Source organism: Podarcis bocagei (genome assembly GCF_964188305.1).
Source record: "Podarcis bocagei genome assembly, chromosome: 1".
Classification (NCBI taxonomy): domain Eukaryota; kingdom Metazoa; phylum Chordata; class Lepidosauria; order Squamata; family Lacertidae; genus Podarcis; species Podarcis bocagei.
In genome coordinates this window covers 113,408,184-113,428,194 of record NC_138125.1, presented here as the reverse complement: position 1 = coordinate 113,428,194, position 20,011 = coordinate 113,408,184, and the positions used below count along the sequence as shown (strand labels likewise).

Here is a 20,011-nt window from a genome sequence, read left to right as displayed (position 1 = left end):
CTCTGCTGCCTTAACAACCCTGCACAACCCCATCCTGTCCTGAGTAGTACAGCTTTCGTACCACCTTCCCACCGGAGTGGTACTTATTTATCTACTTGCACTTTGACGTGCTTTCGAACTGCTAGGTTGGCTGGAGCAGGGCTGAGCAACGGGAACTCACCCCGTTGCTGGGATTTGAACCACCAACCTTCTGATCGGCAAGCCCTAGGCTCTGTGGTTTAATCCACAGCACCACCCACGTCCCATCCACAGGCCAGGAAACTCTGAGTAAATATGCAGAGGACCAAGCTCTTGTTTTTATCCAGACAGTCCCACTTTCTGCTCTGCCCTATTCTATTAAGACCAAAAAGATAATCTCTGTTCTCTCTGTGAGTGTCTTTTGTGCCCGGAATTCCTTTTCAGCCCAAAAGACTATGGTAGTTGTTTGTTTGTTTTTAGCCTTGCAGTACATATTGCTGCTAATAGGATTTATTTGTACAAAGCCTGCATACATAGAAGACAAAGAAGATGCCTAGAGGTCTGTGCTTGTTTTGGTTTTTGGTTTTTTTTACAAACCTGTAGTAGGTATGCTGATTTCTTCTTCATGATGCATTTGAAAATCAAATTAAGAGTGGCGTAATTCATGGGACATTATTAATTGGGCAAAAGCTTCTTTTCAGTCTCAAGAAGTTGAAAGTTTAGTATTATACTAAACTTCTAATGCAGGGATATCCAACCGGTCAACCGCGATTGACAGGTCGATCCCCGGGTGATAGTGGATGATCGCGGGCTCACTTTCCTCTGCGGGGGAAAAATAGCATCCCCCCCTGCCCCCACTCCCGCCCCCTCGGTCTTCCCTTCATTCATGCATGATTGCAAAAACGGAAGACGGAGTTATTGCTGCTGTGTTTACTACTCGGTAAGCATTTCATGGCGCGTCCCCCCCAAAAAGCAGCAGAAGTATGGCATCCCCCCAAAAAAGCTCAACAACTTTGGCCTGCCTCCCTAGCTCAACAACTTTGGGTTCCCTCCCAAATGCTAGATCACTGCTAGATTTTTTTATCCGGGAGTAGATCGCAGTCTCTTGGGAGTTGGACGTCCCTGTTCTACTGCATGTACATCCTATCTCCTGCTGTAAACCAGCCCCCCCCCAAAAAAAACTTGGGTCTGCCCAGCTGTTTTTGAACTACAATACTCATCATCCCTGACCACTGACCCTGCTAGCTAGGAATGATGGGAGTTGTAGTCCAAAAACAGCCAGAGACACAAGTTTGAGAAACACTGCTGTAAATATTACACAAAGAAGATGGTCTTTTCGCTTTATTGTGGGGAACCTGCCAGGTTCTCTCCCACCTCCCACCTCCCATCTCCACTCAAATCTAGTCCTTGGCTGAAGTATTTGGCCCAGTCATTTTCATACATTTTGAGGAGAATGTCCTCTGATGATTGGATTAATCTTTGGGGAATGGACAAATTGTTAAGAATTTTCATCGTTGACTTCAAATTCAATGTGCTCTCAGTTTGTTCATTTCTTTTTTAAAACAACAGAAATGGCTTTCCACAGTGTAGCTGCTCAGGCTCCATTCTCGGAACAGACTGCTCTTTGGGACTAATGCTACATCATGACATGTACAATATAGTGTTCTCATACACATCACTTGGCTGGAGAAGTTACCTTCGGAGAAGTGCAAATTTTGAGAGTTGGCTGTGTTTTGATTTGCATATTGTTAAGTGTGAATCAAGCAAGTTTGTCTTTAAATGAAAACTGGATCAAATTCCCCCCCATTCCCAGTTAAAAAGTAACATGGGAAGTAATTATTAAGTACATGGAAGGGAACAGCTACTTCTGACCAGCCTGGAGAGATCAGGGAACTGCTAACATGGCATAAAGTACCTGAAGATAAAGCCCAGTATCAATAAAAACACTTTTAAAACACTCTAAAAGGCTTTATTTACGCTTGTTTTGGTTGACCTCTATAACTCACTCCTGGTTTTTCTGCTGAGGCATGTTAAACTTGCACCAATGAAATGTACCGTGCCACAGAGAGCTGTCAGAATGGTTCATTGTATCACCATAGCTGGCAGAATTTCTGACTGTAGATATGAGATGGTCTGAGGAAATTGCATATGCAAACCTATTAAATATAGGCCTTTTGTGTTTCACACCTTTAATTATTTTGGCTTTTTTCTCCCTCAAGTTTCACCTAAATTTGCTTTCCTGTAATGGAGGGTTAGCTAACATGGTGCCCTCCATCTGTTGTTGTTGTTGTACTCCTGCTCCCTGTAGTACCAGCCAGCTTGGTTAATAGCCAGGAATGATGGTAGTTGAAGTTCAGCAATATCTGCAGAGCACCACATTGCTCACTTAAAACACAGAATTTCTATGTGGTGCACGTAAAATGTTTAAACAAAATAACCCTCTAGGATAAGGACACTTAAAATCTATCCTAGAAACAGAAAACTACCTTTAATTCCTGCCAAAATAGGAAAGTCTTTTTCAAGCACCTGAAGTTTACCAGAGAGGATGCCTACCTAATCTCAACTGGAAGGGGGTTCTATAGGATTTTGCCCCCAATACTGAATGCATAGCTTCTGGTAGTTACAGGCCATGTATCTGAACCATGGGGAAGAGGGGGGCTAACTGAGATTCCTTTCAAAGATCACAGTGGTTGGGCAGAGATATAAGGCATCAGGAGGTGCTGAAGGTATCTTGCACCCAAGGGCCTTGTACATTAAGACAAGAACCCTGAACCTGGTCCAGTATAATATGGTATAATAAGTATAATAAGTACCAGTGTTATGTGCTGACATGTTCCCATCAACAATCTAGTCTCAGCACTGGGCACCAGACAAAGCAAAAGGGTAGACCCGTATGGAGCATATTGCAATGATCAAGCCTTGAGAGCGAATGCTCATTAAATAGCCAACTTTGTCTAATACTCCTGCAAACAAATCATGATGAAGGGTCATCTGGAAGCTGCACTAATGACATATCCAGGTTGTCACATTATCAAGACATGTGTTTCCCTGCACCTGTGCAGGGAACAATGGCTGCCTGCTGGAGGAGAGAGAGAAAATGCAGAATGTGTTGATGTCATAACACGGCCTCTTCCAGAAGAGTTTGCAACACCAGCCCTGTTACGTACTGAAGTTCTCACCCTGGGCCAGCAGGGGCATACTGTAGATAGTTATGCAAATGAAGGATTGAAAGTGATGTTCAGTGATTGGATAGTTTTAGAAAGTTGCAACAGTTACGTTGTTCTGGAGCTCTATATAAGCAGGCTGACTGAGCTCCTCAGTTCAGTTCTGTTCCAGCTTACAAATAAAGAGCTGCTTTGGAAGAATCACTGTGTCGTCTGATATGTTCGCCGACAACCTAACAAGCACTGCCTCACACACAACCTGTATTCCCATATTAGGTATCAGTGGGTTAATTTAAGGAAGCATAGTGAAGTATTGTCAATGGCTAATTTTAAAATTCACAGGGTGATAGCCAGTTGTCAATGCATGAGTGGAATGGACTTCCCCTCCCCCTCCTCCCCTTTGGAGCTCTAACCAAGGAACATCCCAAGAGGAAGAGGAAGTCCTGTTGAAGAAGCAGTAGCCCCCTCACACAACATTGTGTTTCACCCACAGTTTAAAAGCAAAGCAGCCTAGATGCAAAATGGATTTGTTTACAGTACAACCACATACACACACAGAAACTCTCTCACATACATTTACTATACATTATGGTATACTCGCGGGACGCGGGTGGCGCTGTGGGTAAAACCTCAGTGCCTAGGGCTTGCCGATTGCATGGTCGGCGGTTCGAATCCCCGCGGTGGGGTGAGCTCCCGCCATTCGGTCCTAGCTCCTGCCCATCTAGCAGTTCGAAAGCACCCCTAAGTGCAAGTAGATAAATAGGTACCGCTTTCTAGCGGGAAGGTAAACGGCGTTTCCGTGTGCTGCGCTGGTGCCGGCTCGCCAGAGCAGCTTCGTCACGCTGGCCACGTGACCTGGAAGTGTCTCCGGACAGCGCTGGCCCCCGGCCTAGAGTTGGACACGACTGGCCCATACGGGCAGGGGTACCTTTACCTTTACCTTTACTATGGTATACTCAGTCCCTGGTCCATACATGCCAGCTCCTAGGGCCTGAGGCTGTTTTGGCTCCCCTGATTTTTTTAAGAGGGTCGGACTCCCTCAATGTTCAGAGGGCATTTGGCTCTGTCCCATGGCTCCTTGTGACAACATTAGGACGTCGCATCAGGCCCCTCAATCAACTTGAGAAGCTGGTGCCTCTGCCCAGTCCTAGTCAAGATTCCAGGCTACTCTGAGTAATTTCAGGCTGCTTCATCCTAATGGACTTCTCTGGGAAGAAGAACCAAGAACCTTAACCTTTATTTGAAACCAGGCACACAAACCCAGGCACGGACAAACACGATATGACATTTCTCTAGGGATGAAACATTTCCTAATACAGATTGTGTGAAAGGATTTAATCACAATTCTCCATGTGAAAACCCATGATTTCATTGACATGTACCTCCAGCATTAGACTCAAAACATTTTCTGGTGATGCTTTTAATTCTTTCCATATTTACAACTGGAGAAAAATCCTGCCTTCGGATACAGAGTTCTCATTTTATGTAAATAAAACCTGCTCACGTTGATACCCAAAGGCAGCTAGCTGTCTCACTGTGGACTGTAAAAGCTGGATGACATAATTGACAGTGACCTTGTGTATGAATGACCTTGATTTAAAGCACCTCGAGACCATGGAATTTTATTTATTGGTTCAGCAGAGTTTTAGACTAACATCATTTTGTTGTTTCATAGATGAGCGCTGAGCATTAGAGTAAATGTGGCTGTTTATCAAGCCGTTACTATTTCTCAAAATGAACAGCACATAGATAGTGCAATGAGTTTCATTATACCATCCCTTACATATTCCAAAAATCATTAACTTGGCTGCAACAGTTTTTTTCCATGATATATGATAATGAAGTAATAAAATACATAAACCTCTTATCTAAACCAACATTTGGAAGCTGCGTTTATATGGCTTTGTGTAGCATCTGGGTTCCTCTGTGCCATTTTTGATCTATTTAGAGAAGCTGATTAAATTTAACACAAAGAAAACAGCAAACTCTTTCCCAAAGAGAACAGCTTAGCACAGCTCCAAGAAAAATATATGCAAAACACTCACAGATAGTTTATAATGAATTATAACCCCAAAGACGTGGTTCACATTTTCATATGTTTGGGGGCCATAGAACAGAGGTGTGTTTGGATCACTGTTCTACAATATGAGTTTTGACTGGCACTTCATTCATTTGTTTGTTTTACCTTCAGATACAGTAACCACCACAGGGACGCGGGTGACGCTGTGGTCTAAACCACTGAGCCTCTTGGGCTTGCCGATTCAGAAGGTCAGCAGTTCAAGTCCCTGTGATGGGGTGAGCTCACATTGGTGAGCCAGTGTGGTGTAGTGGTTAAGAGCAGTAGATTCATAATCTGGGGAACCGGGTTCGCGTCTCCGCTTCTCCACATGCAGCTGCTGGGTGACCTTGGACTAGTCACACTTCTTCAAAGTCTCTCAGCCCCCCTCACCTCACAGAGTGTTTGTTGTGGGGGAGGAAGGGAAAGGAGAATGTTAGCCGCTTTGAGACTCCTTCGGGTAGTGATAAAGTGGGATATCAAATCCAAATTCTTCTTCTTCTTGGCTGGCCCAGCTTCTGCCAACCTAGCAGTTCAAAAGCATACCAGTGCAAGTAGATAAATCAGCGCCACTGTGGCAGGAAGGTAAATGGCATTTCCATGCGCTCTGGCTTCTGTTGTGCCAGAAGTGGTTTAGTCATGCTAGTCACATGACTCGGAAAGCTGTCTGTAGACAAACGCTGGCTCACTCGGCCTGAAAGTTAGATGAGCACCACAACCCTATAGTCACCTTTGACTGGACTTAACCATCCAGGGGTTCTTTAACTTTACCTTACGGTAACCTTGTAAAACAGAACATTGAAAATTACCAATATTCATGTGCATCCAGGAAAATGGCCAATCAGGGAAGCAGCTCATATTACTTTTTTTGTTTAAAGCCAAGTGAACATTCCCATGTCTCATCCTCTTTCAGATGGCGATGCAGGGCTGGCGCTATCATTAGGCAGAGTGAAGGGGCTGCCTCAGGCAGTTGGTTTTGAGTGTCATTAGAGAGCAGCAAACTGTTAATTGTTTAATGTATATTTATTGCATTTTTGCTCCCAGAGAAAGGGACTCGTGGGATTTTCTTTGAAAACAACTTAGCCAGCTTGGGTTCCTTATGTGCATAGGGATAGGTTTGGGGAAGCTGTTCTGTTGTTCAGTCAACAAAATGCCATGGGCCAGCCCTCTTGCAAGTTGGAGAATTTCACAGTCATCAAACTTTAATGCAAGCTCTGTAATGTTTGCTTATTCGCCAACCATATGAGTATGCAGAGTTTTATGCAAGAACTAGCAATATTTAAGGATACATTGTAAATCAATCAATCAATCAATCAATCACAAACTTCAATATTGTCAAACCCAGACCATTATACTAATGGTACTGTGTTCACTGACATTGTTTTGGAGTTACCATCCAATCTGATATGCTGAAATGTATATTGCCTTGAAGTGATGATGGTAGCCATTAACAATAATTGTTATATTTCTTATCCTGTCTCTCCACCTATATAACTCTCTGTTATATTAGTTTTTGTTGTGAACAGTCCTGAGACCTACAGGTATAGGACGGCATACAATATAAATAAATAATAAAATAAAATAAAATATTTTGTGCTTATATCTTTTTTATGCTGTGAACTTTTTATGCTGTATTTTTATGCTGTGAACTGCTCTGAGATCTACAAATGAAGGGTGGAATACAAATTTATTAAATACTAAATAATAGTAGGAGGGACACATTACTCTGTCCCAGCTCCTGCCCACCTAGCAGTTCGAAAGCGCGTCAAAGTGCAAGTAGATAAATAGGTTACATTCTCTGGCGGGAATGTAAACGGCGTTTCCGTGCGCTGCTCTGGTTTCGCCAGAAGCGGCTTAGTCATGCTGGCCACATGACCTGGAAGCTGTCTGTGGACAAACACCGGCTCCCTCGGCCAGTAAAGCGAGATGAGCGTGCAATCCCAGAGTTGTCCACAACTGGACCAAACGGTTAGGGGGTACCTTTACCTTTAAATAATAGCAGTAGTAGCAGGCAATAAATATGTAGGCAGATTATTTTTAAAAGTAAGAACGATTATCTCAGCTTCCCTCAGAGGTACTTGAGGAAATCCTATCAATGGATGGCTCAGTAATCTGCACAAACAATGTTGGGTAGAAATCTGTATCCTGAGGCAAAAAGTATCATCGACAAGCTGAGAGGAGGAGGACTAGAGGGCGGGCCTTATGAATAGAAGCAGAAACATTACCTATACAATACTGGGTGGTGGATCCTGCCTTATCAATTTTGGTTTGAGTCACACTTCACAGTCCCACCAAGTAACTGTAAGGCCAAGAGACATGATCACAGTGCTTGAAGGCTTAAAATAAAGCCATTCAGACATGTGACACTTCTCGGTATCAACCCTCACCCCCAAGAAAAAAACCCAGTTAGGACCAACAACACAATTGAGGATTGAGGATTGAGTAAACGTTTAAAACAGAAAATAGTGAAGCAGATTACAGTGTTCAGCTGCATGCACAAATCTCATTAAATTTAAAAAAAAGGGAAAGAAGAAAGGGACATGTCAAAATTAATGTGATGCTGCCACAAGACAGATGAATTACAATGCGCCTGGTGGGGGTGGGGTGGGTATATGATGGGATACTTGATGATGGGCAATAAATAACAGTAGCCGTACTGTCAATAACAATATCCGTTACACAAGCAACGCCAGCAACACTGTCAGGAAGATCGAAAGCACTTATGTAAACCACCAGATTTGGCCGAGATCATATATGTTTAACAAAATATGAACTGCAACAGACCAAGTTTGGGTTATGGTAACATGATGAAAAGATGCAGTAAGCCCTGTTCTTAGTGATGACAGTCTTTAGTTGCAATCTATACACATATTAAAAAAGTTCTAGGAATGCTTTTTCCAAAAAGCGTTTTTTAAAAATACATTGAATTTTCCATAAGCTCGCCATCACCATCTAGTGTCACATTGTGTATTGCACTTAAAACACACTTAAAACGTTTTATTTGCAGCTGTATAGCTGAGTCCTGTAAATATGAATGGGCTATCACACATTTAAAACAAAAACAAAAAACCGCCCATAAAAGTCATCTGTAAGCATACACCCTGATTTATATGAAGGTGGCTTACAAGGTCAATACATCTTGCTGTTGCTTAAAACTAGGACTACCCTCCACACAAGCACCATTGCTAAGTCTACTACTTCTTACCTGTACAGATTTCTGCTGGTATTGGTACTGAGCACTCTGCGATGTGGCCGTTTCTGCTTTTTCAAATTGGTTCTTCACACTTGCCAAGCCTCCAGGTATCCTACAAGCCTCTGTTTCTTCAAGAGCCTGGTGGGGCAAATAGTGGTTAGAGCGTTGGATTAGGATACATGAGAGGAGGGTTCATATCCTCACCCAGCCATGAAGCTTGCCGGGTGAATTGAACTAGTCACTGTCTCTCAACCACCATCTTACTTAACCATAGTTGCTATTCTGCCTGTTCTTCCAAATGACGCTTTTGCATTTTGTAGGATTGCTTTTGTTTTGTTTTTCTAAAAAGTCAGTTTTTTAAAAAAGGAGTTTTAAAATATTAGAAGTGCACAAAGTGTAAGATGCGAATTATTATGCAATGATGATGATGTTGTTGTTTTTTATGCAGAAAATGCCTTTTGACACTTGTTCCTTGTATCCCGAACAACAGCTCATTCGCATACATTTCTTAATAAGCCATGCCAAAGTTAGAAAGCAAACCTATTAGGAGGCTGTCATCAAAATCCTTAAAATATGAATGGGCTGTACATTATGAAGATTCCTACTTAGAGAAGCTTGCTGTGGTATTATTACCTCATTGATTTAAAAGATTAAAGCCATACTAACAATAAGCAGATTTCAGAATCCCCTAATCCAGAGCTTCTTCAATACCATTAACTACTTTACACTGTCAGGTGTTCAGAGACAACGAAGAGATTCTGCCACTACACAGATACGAATTAATCTCTTTTCAAAACCAACATGCAAAGTCTCAGAGGCCCATTCCATAATGCAGATGGATTAGCACAATAATGCACGCTGCACTCTGTGTTTGGGAAGAACTGCCTTTCAGACGCTGACCCAGAGAGAGCCACAAAGTAAGTTAGAAAAGCCGAGGCTCAATGACAACTTGGAAACTGGGATTCCAGCGAGACTTTTAAAACAGTGGCGGATCCACAATGCATCTGGAAGCCACTGGCTCCTGACAACCACAATGATGACTAATCACTACCACTTAGGATCTGCCCATTACCTATCTATCTTCCTTTGTTTTCCTCTGTGCTAATAGGATCCTTTTATTTTTACCATGTAAGAGGAGGAAGCAGGAGGCAGGAAGGGAGTGTGAACCAGCAGGTAATTTTAGGACAGGGGTGGGAAACTGTGAACCCCAACTCCCCCCAACCACAGTCACCATGGCCAATGGTCAGGAAAAACAAGAGCTGTGCTTCAAAACCATCTGGGGAGCCAGAGGTTCCTCATTTCTGCTTTAGGGTAATAACCCAGATCCAAAGCTCTGCCTGGAGTTTGGGTCATGCACGTGCATGTTTGGCCTGGGGCAAGCTATATACATCATGCACAAATGCACATGACACACTGACAGTGACTGCTCTTTCTAAAGGAAAGCAGCCTGTTTGAATCTAGAAGTGTGTTTCCCAAACTTGCGCAGCCAGCTATTTTTTGGGACTACAATTCTCATCATCCCTGACCACTGGTCCTGCTAGCTAGGGACGATGGTAGTTGTAGTCCAACAAGAGCTGGAAACACTGATCTAGAAGTCTCAGGTGACCAGGAGGTGCCTCATCCTTTCTCCATTTTTTCTACTGGCCATTTTCCCTTTCCTCCAAACTATCCTCAAGATCCACATGTGTATGCCAGATGTGAGGGGGGAAGGAAGATCTCGAGTAAGAAGATGACCCATTGGAAATGGTAAAGGACCCTCCCCCTACTCATGGCTTCTCTGATAAAATTTGCTGCAGCTGCATTGCATGCATTTCTGTATAACATGTCGTTTGCCCCTAAGTATAGAGATCCCATTTGTTTCTTATACATCACTGTGTTGTTCTCTAATATCCAAGTGTGAGTGGGTGAAGCATATATTTCATTCTTTGGGTGCCAGCTTGACAAATCTGCACATTTGCTTCCAGCGTTCTTATATATTAAAGCTGTGAAAAACAGATGAGCACACACTTTGCAAATCTCCATTGCACACTTTGTTTTCCAGGAATGCAAGGGGATATATTGCCAGAGTGCATTGTGCAAGTTTGTGGGATTAAAAAAACAAAACACAACAACACCCAAACAAACATGTTTTGGACAGGTATGAATTCACTCAGAGACTTCATAACTCCAAGGCTAAGAAACTGCCTCCCAAAATAGCTTCAAAAACATATTGATTTTTTAAAAACAAAAACAAAAAAACACATGCTACTTTGCCACTAACATCCACAAAGAAGAAGAAGAAGAAGAAGAAGAAGAAGAAGAAGAAGAAGAAGAAGAGGCAGCAATGGGATACTTTTAAAATGGTATATTTGCCCACTGATATCAGAACCATCTCTACCATTAGGTAGAGTGAAGAAGCTGCCTTAGGAAGCAGAAACTTGGGTGGGGGCAGGCAGCAGCAATGAAGTATTGGAAGAAACAGTTGAATATGCTACACAACGTCCCTTGAACCTTCAAGCCAGCCTGCCATCCTCTGGTGTGGTGAAGGGAAAATTAAACTAGCAGTCCAGTTGGTTTCAGTACGTGGAATGGAGAGGGGACCATCTTGATCTTCACCTTTATTCACAACGATTTACATGTCACAATGAGTTGACGTCCTAGGTAATATTGTTACAAAAAAGAATCTCACTCATCTCCCCCACAGCAAGAAGGGGGAGTTGCTCCCTCCCATCTGGATCTCACCTTTTGCAGATTATTATGGAAGCACAAAAAGACACGCTTTTCTCTGTATCAGGGCTGGAAACGGCATGGGAAGAATAAGAAACCCACCGAAGGGCCAAGATCATCACGTTCAAGGGAAGCGAGGGGCAAGGAGACCATGGCAAAGAGATATGAAGAAGGGTATAGTGTCAAAAAGTAAAGAACTTAAACTAAAAATCCTAGCAAGGCATCCTTCCCCTCCTAAACAAATCAAGCAAAAATTCTGTGTCATGTTCTATCTAACCTAGTGGTACAAGTAACTTTCGTTATTGTGGTTTGCAGGGCATTAGGGCCATCCAAAGACAGATGGGAAGCAGCAACATCGTGGCAGGGGGATTGGACACCACTGCTTTGTGACAAATTACCTTGCTGACTGGACCTCATTAGAATATAGCACTCTGCCTGTTTAACTGAACACTTTGTTGCAAACTAGGAGATGGTGGAAGCAGTGACCTTGGGAAAGGCTACCTCTAGCAAAAAGAGTCACGTCTTGTCAGCTGAACGGGGCAAAAGAGGGCGGTCCCCGGACGTGCCTGGCCTTAAATGGGCTAGGCCACGCCCCCATCCCCGCCGATTGGTGGGCCGGGTTGCCGGCACGCCCGGGGATTCCCCTGCTCTCGCGGGGGCAGAAGGCCAGCCCCCGCGAGTGGAGTGTGTGGGAAGGGTTAGCCCGCAACCCCCTCTCCTCTCTAGCTTGGAAATGGCTTTGTTGCAAACTAGGAGATGGTGGAAGCAGTGACCTTGGGAAAGGCTACCTCTAGCAAAAAGAGTCATGTCTTGTCTATCGAAACAGAAGTGAACTCTAATAAACCAGGTATGGTATTTTTAAAATGTCTTTTTAAACCACCAAAAAGTCTATAAAAACACTCTCCTGATAAGGAACTGGCAACTTCATCCCCTAGTTTGGTGGGAAACTGTTCTCAGTTTAGTGCGCAGAGCTTTCCATTAAGATTTTCCACATTAACAAAAGGCATGGAAGTTCTTGTCCTGCACAGTTTGTTAAAAATCAAACCCTGTTTATGACCTTGTGTGTCAACCCCAGACACACACTTGGGGGCTGGGCTGCTCCTTCTTCCACACACACCTCTGTTGCCTTGCACAAAATTCACATGGACCTTATTTTCCCAACAAAGACGGCTCCCTCCTGGTTCCTGCCGAATGGCAAGCATTTTGGACTATATCAAGGGGAAGTTGAGGTGTCACACCTTACATTTAGATTTGGGGTCCTCTGTTTTGAAATGGCAATTTCACACCAGGGCACTGAATAGCCAAAGCTGCCAGGATCTGACATATTTCTTCACAACAACAACAACCCCAAAACACTATAGCAGCTAGCAAGTCAGTGGGGAATGTAATTTTCTTGAAATGTCCAAGTCATTTTGGGTAGCTAGTACATATATCTGAGGAGCAACTAGGCATGTCCTAACAAAACAGCACCGGTTTCCAAAGGATGCAAAAGACATGAAGTTACGTTTGAAGATCTATGTTTTGGCAGAGCAAATGTGAACAGCCAGTTATATTAGCAAGCGGCCATTTCATGCATGCCTAGCGCAAGCCAGTGAATTTTCAATGATTTGTGGTGGGCAATTTTAGTCTGACACTCTTTAAGCTCTCCGATGAATGTTACTTATATAAAAGGCCACTAGCAAATATCTACTGTCTGTTCAGACATCCTGTTTGGGAGAAAGTAGCTCTAATTTCAGTGTTAAGTTTAGCTACGTATTGAGTCCTTAAATGGCACAGAACATTCAATAGTCAGTAAATTTACAATGCAAAGGTGTGTAGAGTTCATAATACAGTTCTTGGATTTGGATAGAGATTACAGGTTTCCATTAAATTCTCTATTTTAATTATGGAAGCAGTGTATCTCTTTCTCTCTCCAGCACAAAAACAAACAAGCAAAATCTCCTTGCAACACACATTTTCTCTGACCAAAAGTGAAATGTCAATCAACCAAGCAGCTCGAATGCAACAGTTGTCATATGATAGGTAGAAAAGGTAATAGTAGTAGTAATAATAATAATAATAAAATACAATGGCCCTTTGTTGGATGATTGTTTGAGGTGTTAGAAGGCAATGAGAAGCAATTGTAGGATGGTTGATTACAGTAATTTCACTATTTCTGAACAAATGAAAAACACAAGTTACATTTGAATACTGCATTGTGTGAAGGCACTCAGAGAAATACACACACACACACACACACACACACACATATATGAATGAGAGAGAATATGTTTTGTCTAATTAAATGTATGAGGCCTGTTCTTCAGATAGGAAGGACAGTAGCTCAGTGGTAGAGCATTTGCGCTGCATGCAGAAATTTCCAGGTTCAATCCCTAATATCTCTACAGGTAGGTAAGGCTGGAAATGCTCACTGCTCTGAAATCCCAGAAAGCTGCTGCCAGTCAGTGTGGACAATACTGAGCTAGATGGACCAAAGGTTTGTTTCAGCATAAGGCACTTCCTATATTCCTTTGTGAGTGGCAGGAATTGGCAACCCCCTCCCAGTGGCAAGTCCTGTTCCTGTGGCTCCTGTGTACTGGACTGTGTGCATGCTTAGGGCAGAGTAGAGGCATCACGACACAATATGCAAATGACCATAGTATCCTACACAACACACAAAAGTACACTTCATTCACCAGCCTTCTCGGCTACATATTGCAGTGCTATGCAAAAGGAGCAAGCCGTTTCCAGCTGTGCGGGTCTAAAGAACTGCAAGGCATTTGCTACTGCTGCTTCATCATGCCCAATGGACACCTGTTGGTCATACATCACTATCAGGGATGGGGAGCATGTGGCCCATCGGATGTTGTTCAACTCCAATTCCTAGGCACCAATTCCTAGGGACCTGCTCTCTCTCCCCACCCACAATGATCAGGGAGTGGAGAAGGCCGAGTGCGGAGGCAAGCGTGGCGTGGCTTCAGTGGCTGGCTCTTCTTCCTCCTGCCCCAGAGGGGAAAGAGGGAGGAAGCAGTCCCTGGTCGGTGGCAGCGACAGGAGGAGGAAGAGGCGGCCAGCCGTGGAACCCAGCAAGTTGCGGCACAACTTCAGCGGCTCATGGTTCCTTCTCCTGCTGTTGCTGCAGCATAACAGAAAGACGGGGGAAGCAGCCCCTGGCCGGTGGCGGCAACAGCAGGAGGAGAAGGCCAAGCACGAGAGGGGAGGAGCTGCTGGCCATTGAAGCCACACTGCCACTGTGTTTCGCTCTGGGCCCTAGCTCTTCCTGGCATCCTGACGTCACATATGTGTCATCAGCCCCCCGCCCCATCTTCTGTGCAGGTTGGTGCTTCTGACAGCCAGTATGACCCATGCTCAGGGACGATGGGACTTGGAATCCAGAAAAATCTGGAGGTCCACATGTTCCCCTGCTGTAGAGTTTGGGGACTAATAATAATAATAATAATAATAATAATAATAATAATTTATTTATACCCCACCCATCTGGCTGGGTTTCCCCTGCCACTCGGGGCGGCTTCCAACAAAACACTAAAATACAATAACCTATTAAATATTAAAAGCTTCCCTAAACAGGGCTGCCTTCAGATGTATTCTAAAAGTTTGGTAGTTATTTTTCCCTTTGACATCTGGTGGGAGGGCGTTCCACAAGGTAGGCACCACTACCAAGAAGGCCCTCTGCCTGGTTCCCTGTAACCTGGCTTCTCGCAGTGAGGGAACCGCCAGAAGGCCCTCGGTGCTGGACCTCAGTGTCTGGGCTGAACGATGGAGGTGGAGACGCTCCTTCAGATATACTGGACAAGGCCGTTTAGGGCTTTAAAGGTCAGCACCAACACTTTGAATTGTGCTCCCACCAACTAAACAGCAAGAAGTAGATTAGGCAATACCTTTAAAGTCTCCACATTACCTGGGTACTTCCTCTGAGGCACTTAGTAATGCCAAGCTCTAAGTATTATACGTGGAACTTTTATTTTGATACTTGTATTCTGGCACTATTAAATGGGGCTGTCAAAAGAAGATTTGTAGTTCCTTAATTGCTTGACTTTTAAACAACCAACCGATTTTCATATTAAATTTGCATATTACCCAAACTGCCGTATGGGCGTGTTTTTAATATATCAAAGAAGACAGATTTTGTTTGCGAAAATTTAAGTGATCACTCACTGTTAGCAAGGAACGGGACCTTTAATATTTTATTGCTCATTCCTCCTTACCCAGAAACACACAGAAAGCAAAACAGCCTCAAAAATAAGTATTGTGCCATGAACTTACAGCCTCATGAATTAAAATTTGCCCCATCTCTGTTTCAAGTTACCCTCTATGTATAAAGCAACTATAACAGTGCATTCCAGCGCATGACTACTCAATATTAAGGGCTTCTGAGTTCAATGGGACTTGTTCTCTGCTAAGTGTGTGTAGCAGGGATGGAGAGCTTCTCACCAGACCTCCTCATTTGGCCCAGAAACCATGCCCATCTGCCCCAAATCTGATGTCATATGTGACATCAGGTGTGGAACAGGAACAGATGCAGCTGAATTGGCAACTGTTGTGGCCAAAATCTGTAGAAAGCAGGAATGATGTCTCTGTGCATTGGAAGTTCAATCCTGCGTGGTTCAGGTGCGTGAGAGAATTCCCTTGCATTTTTCCTTTCGCTGTTTCTTTAGTGGCAGCATTGAGACCCTCCACCTCATCCCTCCCTTATTTGCTCTGGGAAGGGAGAAGTTGGAAAGCCTCTCTGGGTTGATAGGTGGTGGCAGAGCTAGTCAGGCAGCAGGGCTGCCAGCTGTAGCTGCCAGTGTCAGGTGTGGCCCCCTCCCCACAAAGCATGGGGTCTAAGAGAGGTGACCTTTCCCCACCACAAGAGGGGTGTCCCTAACTGTGAGCATAGCTGCATCTTGTGCGTTGACACAAGTTTTCACATGCAGGTGAGATGGAATGGGTATACCCTAAATGGCCTCAGCCCTGTATACCTGAAGGAGCGTCTCCACCTCCATCCTTCTGCCCAGACACTGAGATCCAGCACTGAAGGCCTTCTGGTGGCCCCCTCAATGTGAGAAGTGAAGCTACAGGGAACCAGGCAGAGGGCCTTCTCGGTAGTGGCATCCACCCTGTGGAACGCCTTCCCATCAAATGTCAAGGAGATGAGTAACTATATAACCTTTAGAACGCATCTGAAGGCAGCTCTGTATAGGAAAGCTTTTTTATGTGCAATTATTTTTTATGTTTTTATGAGTGTTGGAAGCCACCAAGAGAGGCTGAAGCAACCCAGTCAGATGGGTATGATATGAATAATAAAATTATTATTATTAGTAGTAGTAGTAGTAGTAGTGGTATTATGCAACATGGAGGATATGGACAAAACAAGGGCATCTGTAACACTCTGGTAATGGTGTATTACCCTATGTAAAGCAGCCAATTTTATAGAACCATGGATATGACTGCAGGCATCAACCCTTCTGCTGGTTCCATATTTCCTGGGATTAGAGAATCCATCTTCATTACAATTCACTAATTATTTCAATGATCTTTTAACATTCCTGTTGCTTTTCTTACAACAGGAGGCAGCTGTGGCTGCACTGCAGTCATTTCAAGCAACAACAACTACTACAACAATACTAAGCTGCCGCCACCATGGGAATCTGCAGCTATTCCTACTCCTTTAACTGGTTTATCAAGTGACAAGAGTGTAAACAGATCTCATTTCTCTGTTGACTAAGCCAATTCGAACAGATTTTATGCCTTCAGCAGCAGGAAGAAGAGAAATTGGCCAGCAGTATGATGTACACAGTACAAATTTTTATCTGTCATACCTTATATTTAACCCTAGGTAATTTTAAAGATGCTACACAGCAGTCATAAAGTGCCATTAATGCTGGAATGTAGCTAAATAAATTCTAATCAGAGTAAACCCACTGAAACCAATGACCAAAATCAGTCCCATCCATTGATTTCAATTAGTCTGCTCTAAATATGAGCAGTACCATACAATTCATTGGGTGGTAAGCAATGCTAGTCCTACTCAGAGTACACCCACTGAATTTAATATACATTACTAACTTAGGTTCATTAATTTCAGTGGGTCTTTTCTGAGCAGGACTTGGTTGAATACAACCCATTGGGCCAAATTCAACTAACTGGTCTCATTATCGCCAGCTCATACAAGGACTTCCCCCTTCTTCCCTCCCCACTGAATTGGCTGTGTGTGTGTGTAATTAAGTAAGTAGAACTGCTTACATATGGAGGAGAGGAGAGATTGTTCCATTGAGCAAGCAGGAATGCATGTGCTGACAACATGTGTGGCAGTGTGACATTGAATCCAACCTATTGTACAGGGTGAGTCTTTTAAAAGAGGCCCTGTGGAACAGGTGTACTCTGTATCCATGGGGCCTCTTTTAAAGGACTCACCCTGTATATTAGCTTGGGTTATGTATGCATGTATTTTATTTTCTGAATTTATATTCCACCTTTTTCTCCAAGGAGTTCAATGTAGCATACCCTGAGAGTAAGAGTCTTATGCTCTACCATATAGATACAGACCCGGCTTTTCCCAAGTTGGATATGCAATATGCCCCCTCCATCCAAACTGTTACTGGAGGCTGAAGCCTCTAGGGTTAGGGTTGGGAGGCAATTTTCAGCTCCATCTGAAAGATGTCTACAAGCGCAGAGCTTCATTTATCTTCACACGAGTGAATAGCAGACATTCGCTTACATAGGGAGAGTAAAGGGCTTTTTATGTTCCATTCGGCGTTCCATAAAAAAAAGTTGGACTCCTTTCTGAAGGTTAAAAATCCATCATACACACTGCTGTGGATTTACTTCACACACACTTTTAAAAGATATCCTTAATTTGGGATGGCTCCCTTTGCATCATGAAACGAGATTATTCTGATATATCTGATTGACTTTTGTTTCCTTGACTTTAGGATTTGCCAAACATCGCAAAAGCAAACAGGAGTCCAGGCTCATTTTATTATGCCTTGGACGTGAATTCTCATATGCAGCTAAGCAAAGATTAATCCGTGAGCAGAAGCTTCCATTGGGAGAGCTGACGTCAGCACTTCTGAGCAGAAAGCAGGCACCCAAGTGGGAGCACAGCGGCGATCCCTCTGACCCACGTTATTATCTTTGCAGTGAGCAATTTATTTTCCTGAGCTCTCCAGGAATTAGTTACACCTTCAGAGCAAACCCCAAGAGTTTAGCTTCTAATCATTTTTGTTATCCCTCAGTAGGGCCCACAATCAGACACTTTCCTTGGACTTCCAGTTGAGGACAGGGTCAGTTCTTACCGCCTTTCAAATATGACTACCAGGTCCCTAACTCCAAAAGAGGTGCATCCACTATACATTATTTGGAAGAACTGTGGAGCTAAGCAATGGGCCTCTTAATCCCAGGATATTTTGTCAGTATTGTCGTACCTTGGAAGTCGAGTGCCTTGCTAGTCGAACGTTTTGGCTCCCGAACGTCACAAACGTTACGGTTTGACTGTTCCGGTTTGCGAACTATTTTTGGAAGCCAGACATCTGAAGGGGCTTCCGCAGTTTCCGATTGGCTGCAGGAAGCCGCGCTTTGGTTTCCGAACATTTTGGAAGTTGAATGGACTTCCGGAACGGATTCCATTCAACTTCCAAGGTACGACTGTATAACAAGCACATTCTGTAATGGCGTGTGTGCTAGGGAGGAGCTACAGAGCCAACTCCCCAGCACCAACATCACTGATGTTTATCAGGGATAGAAGTGTGTCAGGGCAGGGTGATGGTGAGGTTGGGACCATGCGAGTACATTGGCAGGACAATCACTGATCACCATCAGCCTGTCCCAGCCCAACCCCATCAAGGTAAGCAGCAGCTAATTAGAGAACTCTTTTGGATTTTTGTGTGTATGTGTGGGGAAAGGAAAATGAATTAATTTGAGACATTTGGGTCTGAAGATTGGGGAAATATTGCTGAAGAGAAGGTAGAACAAGTTGGATGTCATCCTAGAGTGAGTTTTTTGAATAATTTCTTTTATGTAACTGACAGGTAGAAAACCAGAAGTCCTTGTCATTTCTTTTTTTTCTTCTTTCCTTTCCTTCTTTTATCATTTTTTTCTTTCTTTCTTTTTGTTTTGTTTTCCTTTGATGTCCTCTGCTCTGGGCCATTATTGGGGTCCAAGGATTAGAGACACATGAAGGTGAGGGATGGTTGGGTGAAGGACATTGACTGAGTGAGAGGCAGGGAAGGGAAGACCTGCCAGAATGAGCAAAAGGAAAGCTCCCAGGTGAGAGTTTGGAGAAGGGTCCACCACTTTCTGTGTGAGACAAGGGTTAAGATCCACCTTTGAGAGAGGACTCTGTGTTTCCTTCCTTCCTTCCTTCCTGTTTTTATTTAGATTAGTTTCTTTTATCTTACTCTATTATGAAAAAACTTTAATAAAATCTTACAGGGTGGGGGGAGTAAGCAGGGGCAATGCCTCCACATGTGCTGCTACTGAAACAAGCTATGACAAATGGTCACGTTGCTCTGCTTACCTGTTTGCCTACTGGTTGTGCGAACAGCCTAAGGTGGACCAGACAGGGAAAATTGTCCCTTCTTATCACGTGACTCATGAAAGAAAGGCAGGATGGAACATTATCACTTGACAAATATTTGCTTCGAAGGGATGGTATGAAGGCAAAGAACACTGGCACACTATCAAACTAAAGGCTTAGGAGGGAAAGGTGGCTCACTTACATTCGCAGAGGAATTGCTGATCTCTACTTTGGACACAGCTGCTTGATACAAAGCCATCCTCTCCTTCAGTGAGACCACCTCCTGGGGCTCCTTGTTGCTCTGGCTAGTCCCTCCTGGCTGTCCACTGGCTGATTTCTTACCACCTACGGAACCTAAAACAGAACAAAACAAGACAAGAACACAAGGGTATGAAGAAAACGATTATTTCTGTGTGAAGTAAAGAGGAAGTGGAATG

At 43.6% G+C, this 20,011-nt stretch overlaps 1 protein-coding gene across 1 annotated transcript in view; it reads right to left on the bottom strand.

Annotated features, from left to right (window-relative positions):
- Window positions 1-20,011, bottom strand: part of XIRP2 (xin actin binding repeat containing 2) — a 77,243-nt gene that overhangs the window by 33,463 nt on the left and 23,769 nt on the right. Inside the window, exons 2-3 of the mRNA XM_081189409.1 lie at window positions 19,777-19,928; window positions 8,384-8,509 (exon numbers count right to left, since the gene is read on the bottom strand). Of these exons, the coding sequence (XP_081045535.1) occupies window positions 8,384-8,509; window positions 19,777-19,833 (183 nt within the window). The 5' untranslated portion in view covers window positions 19,834-19,928. The remainder of the gene's footprint in view (window positions 1-8,383; window positions 8,510-19,776; window positions 19,929-20,011) is intronic.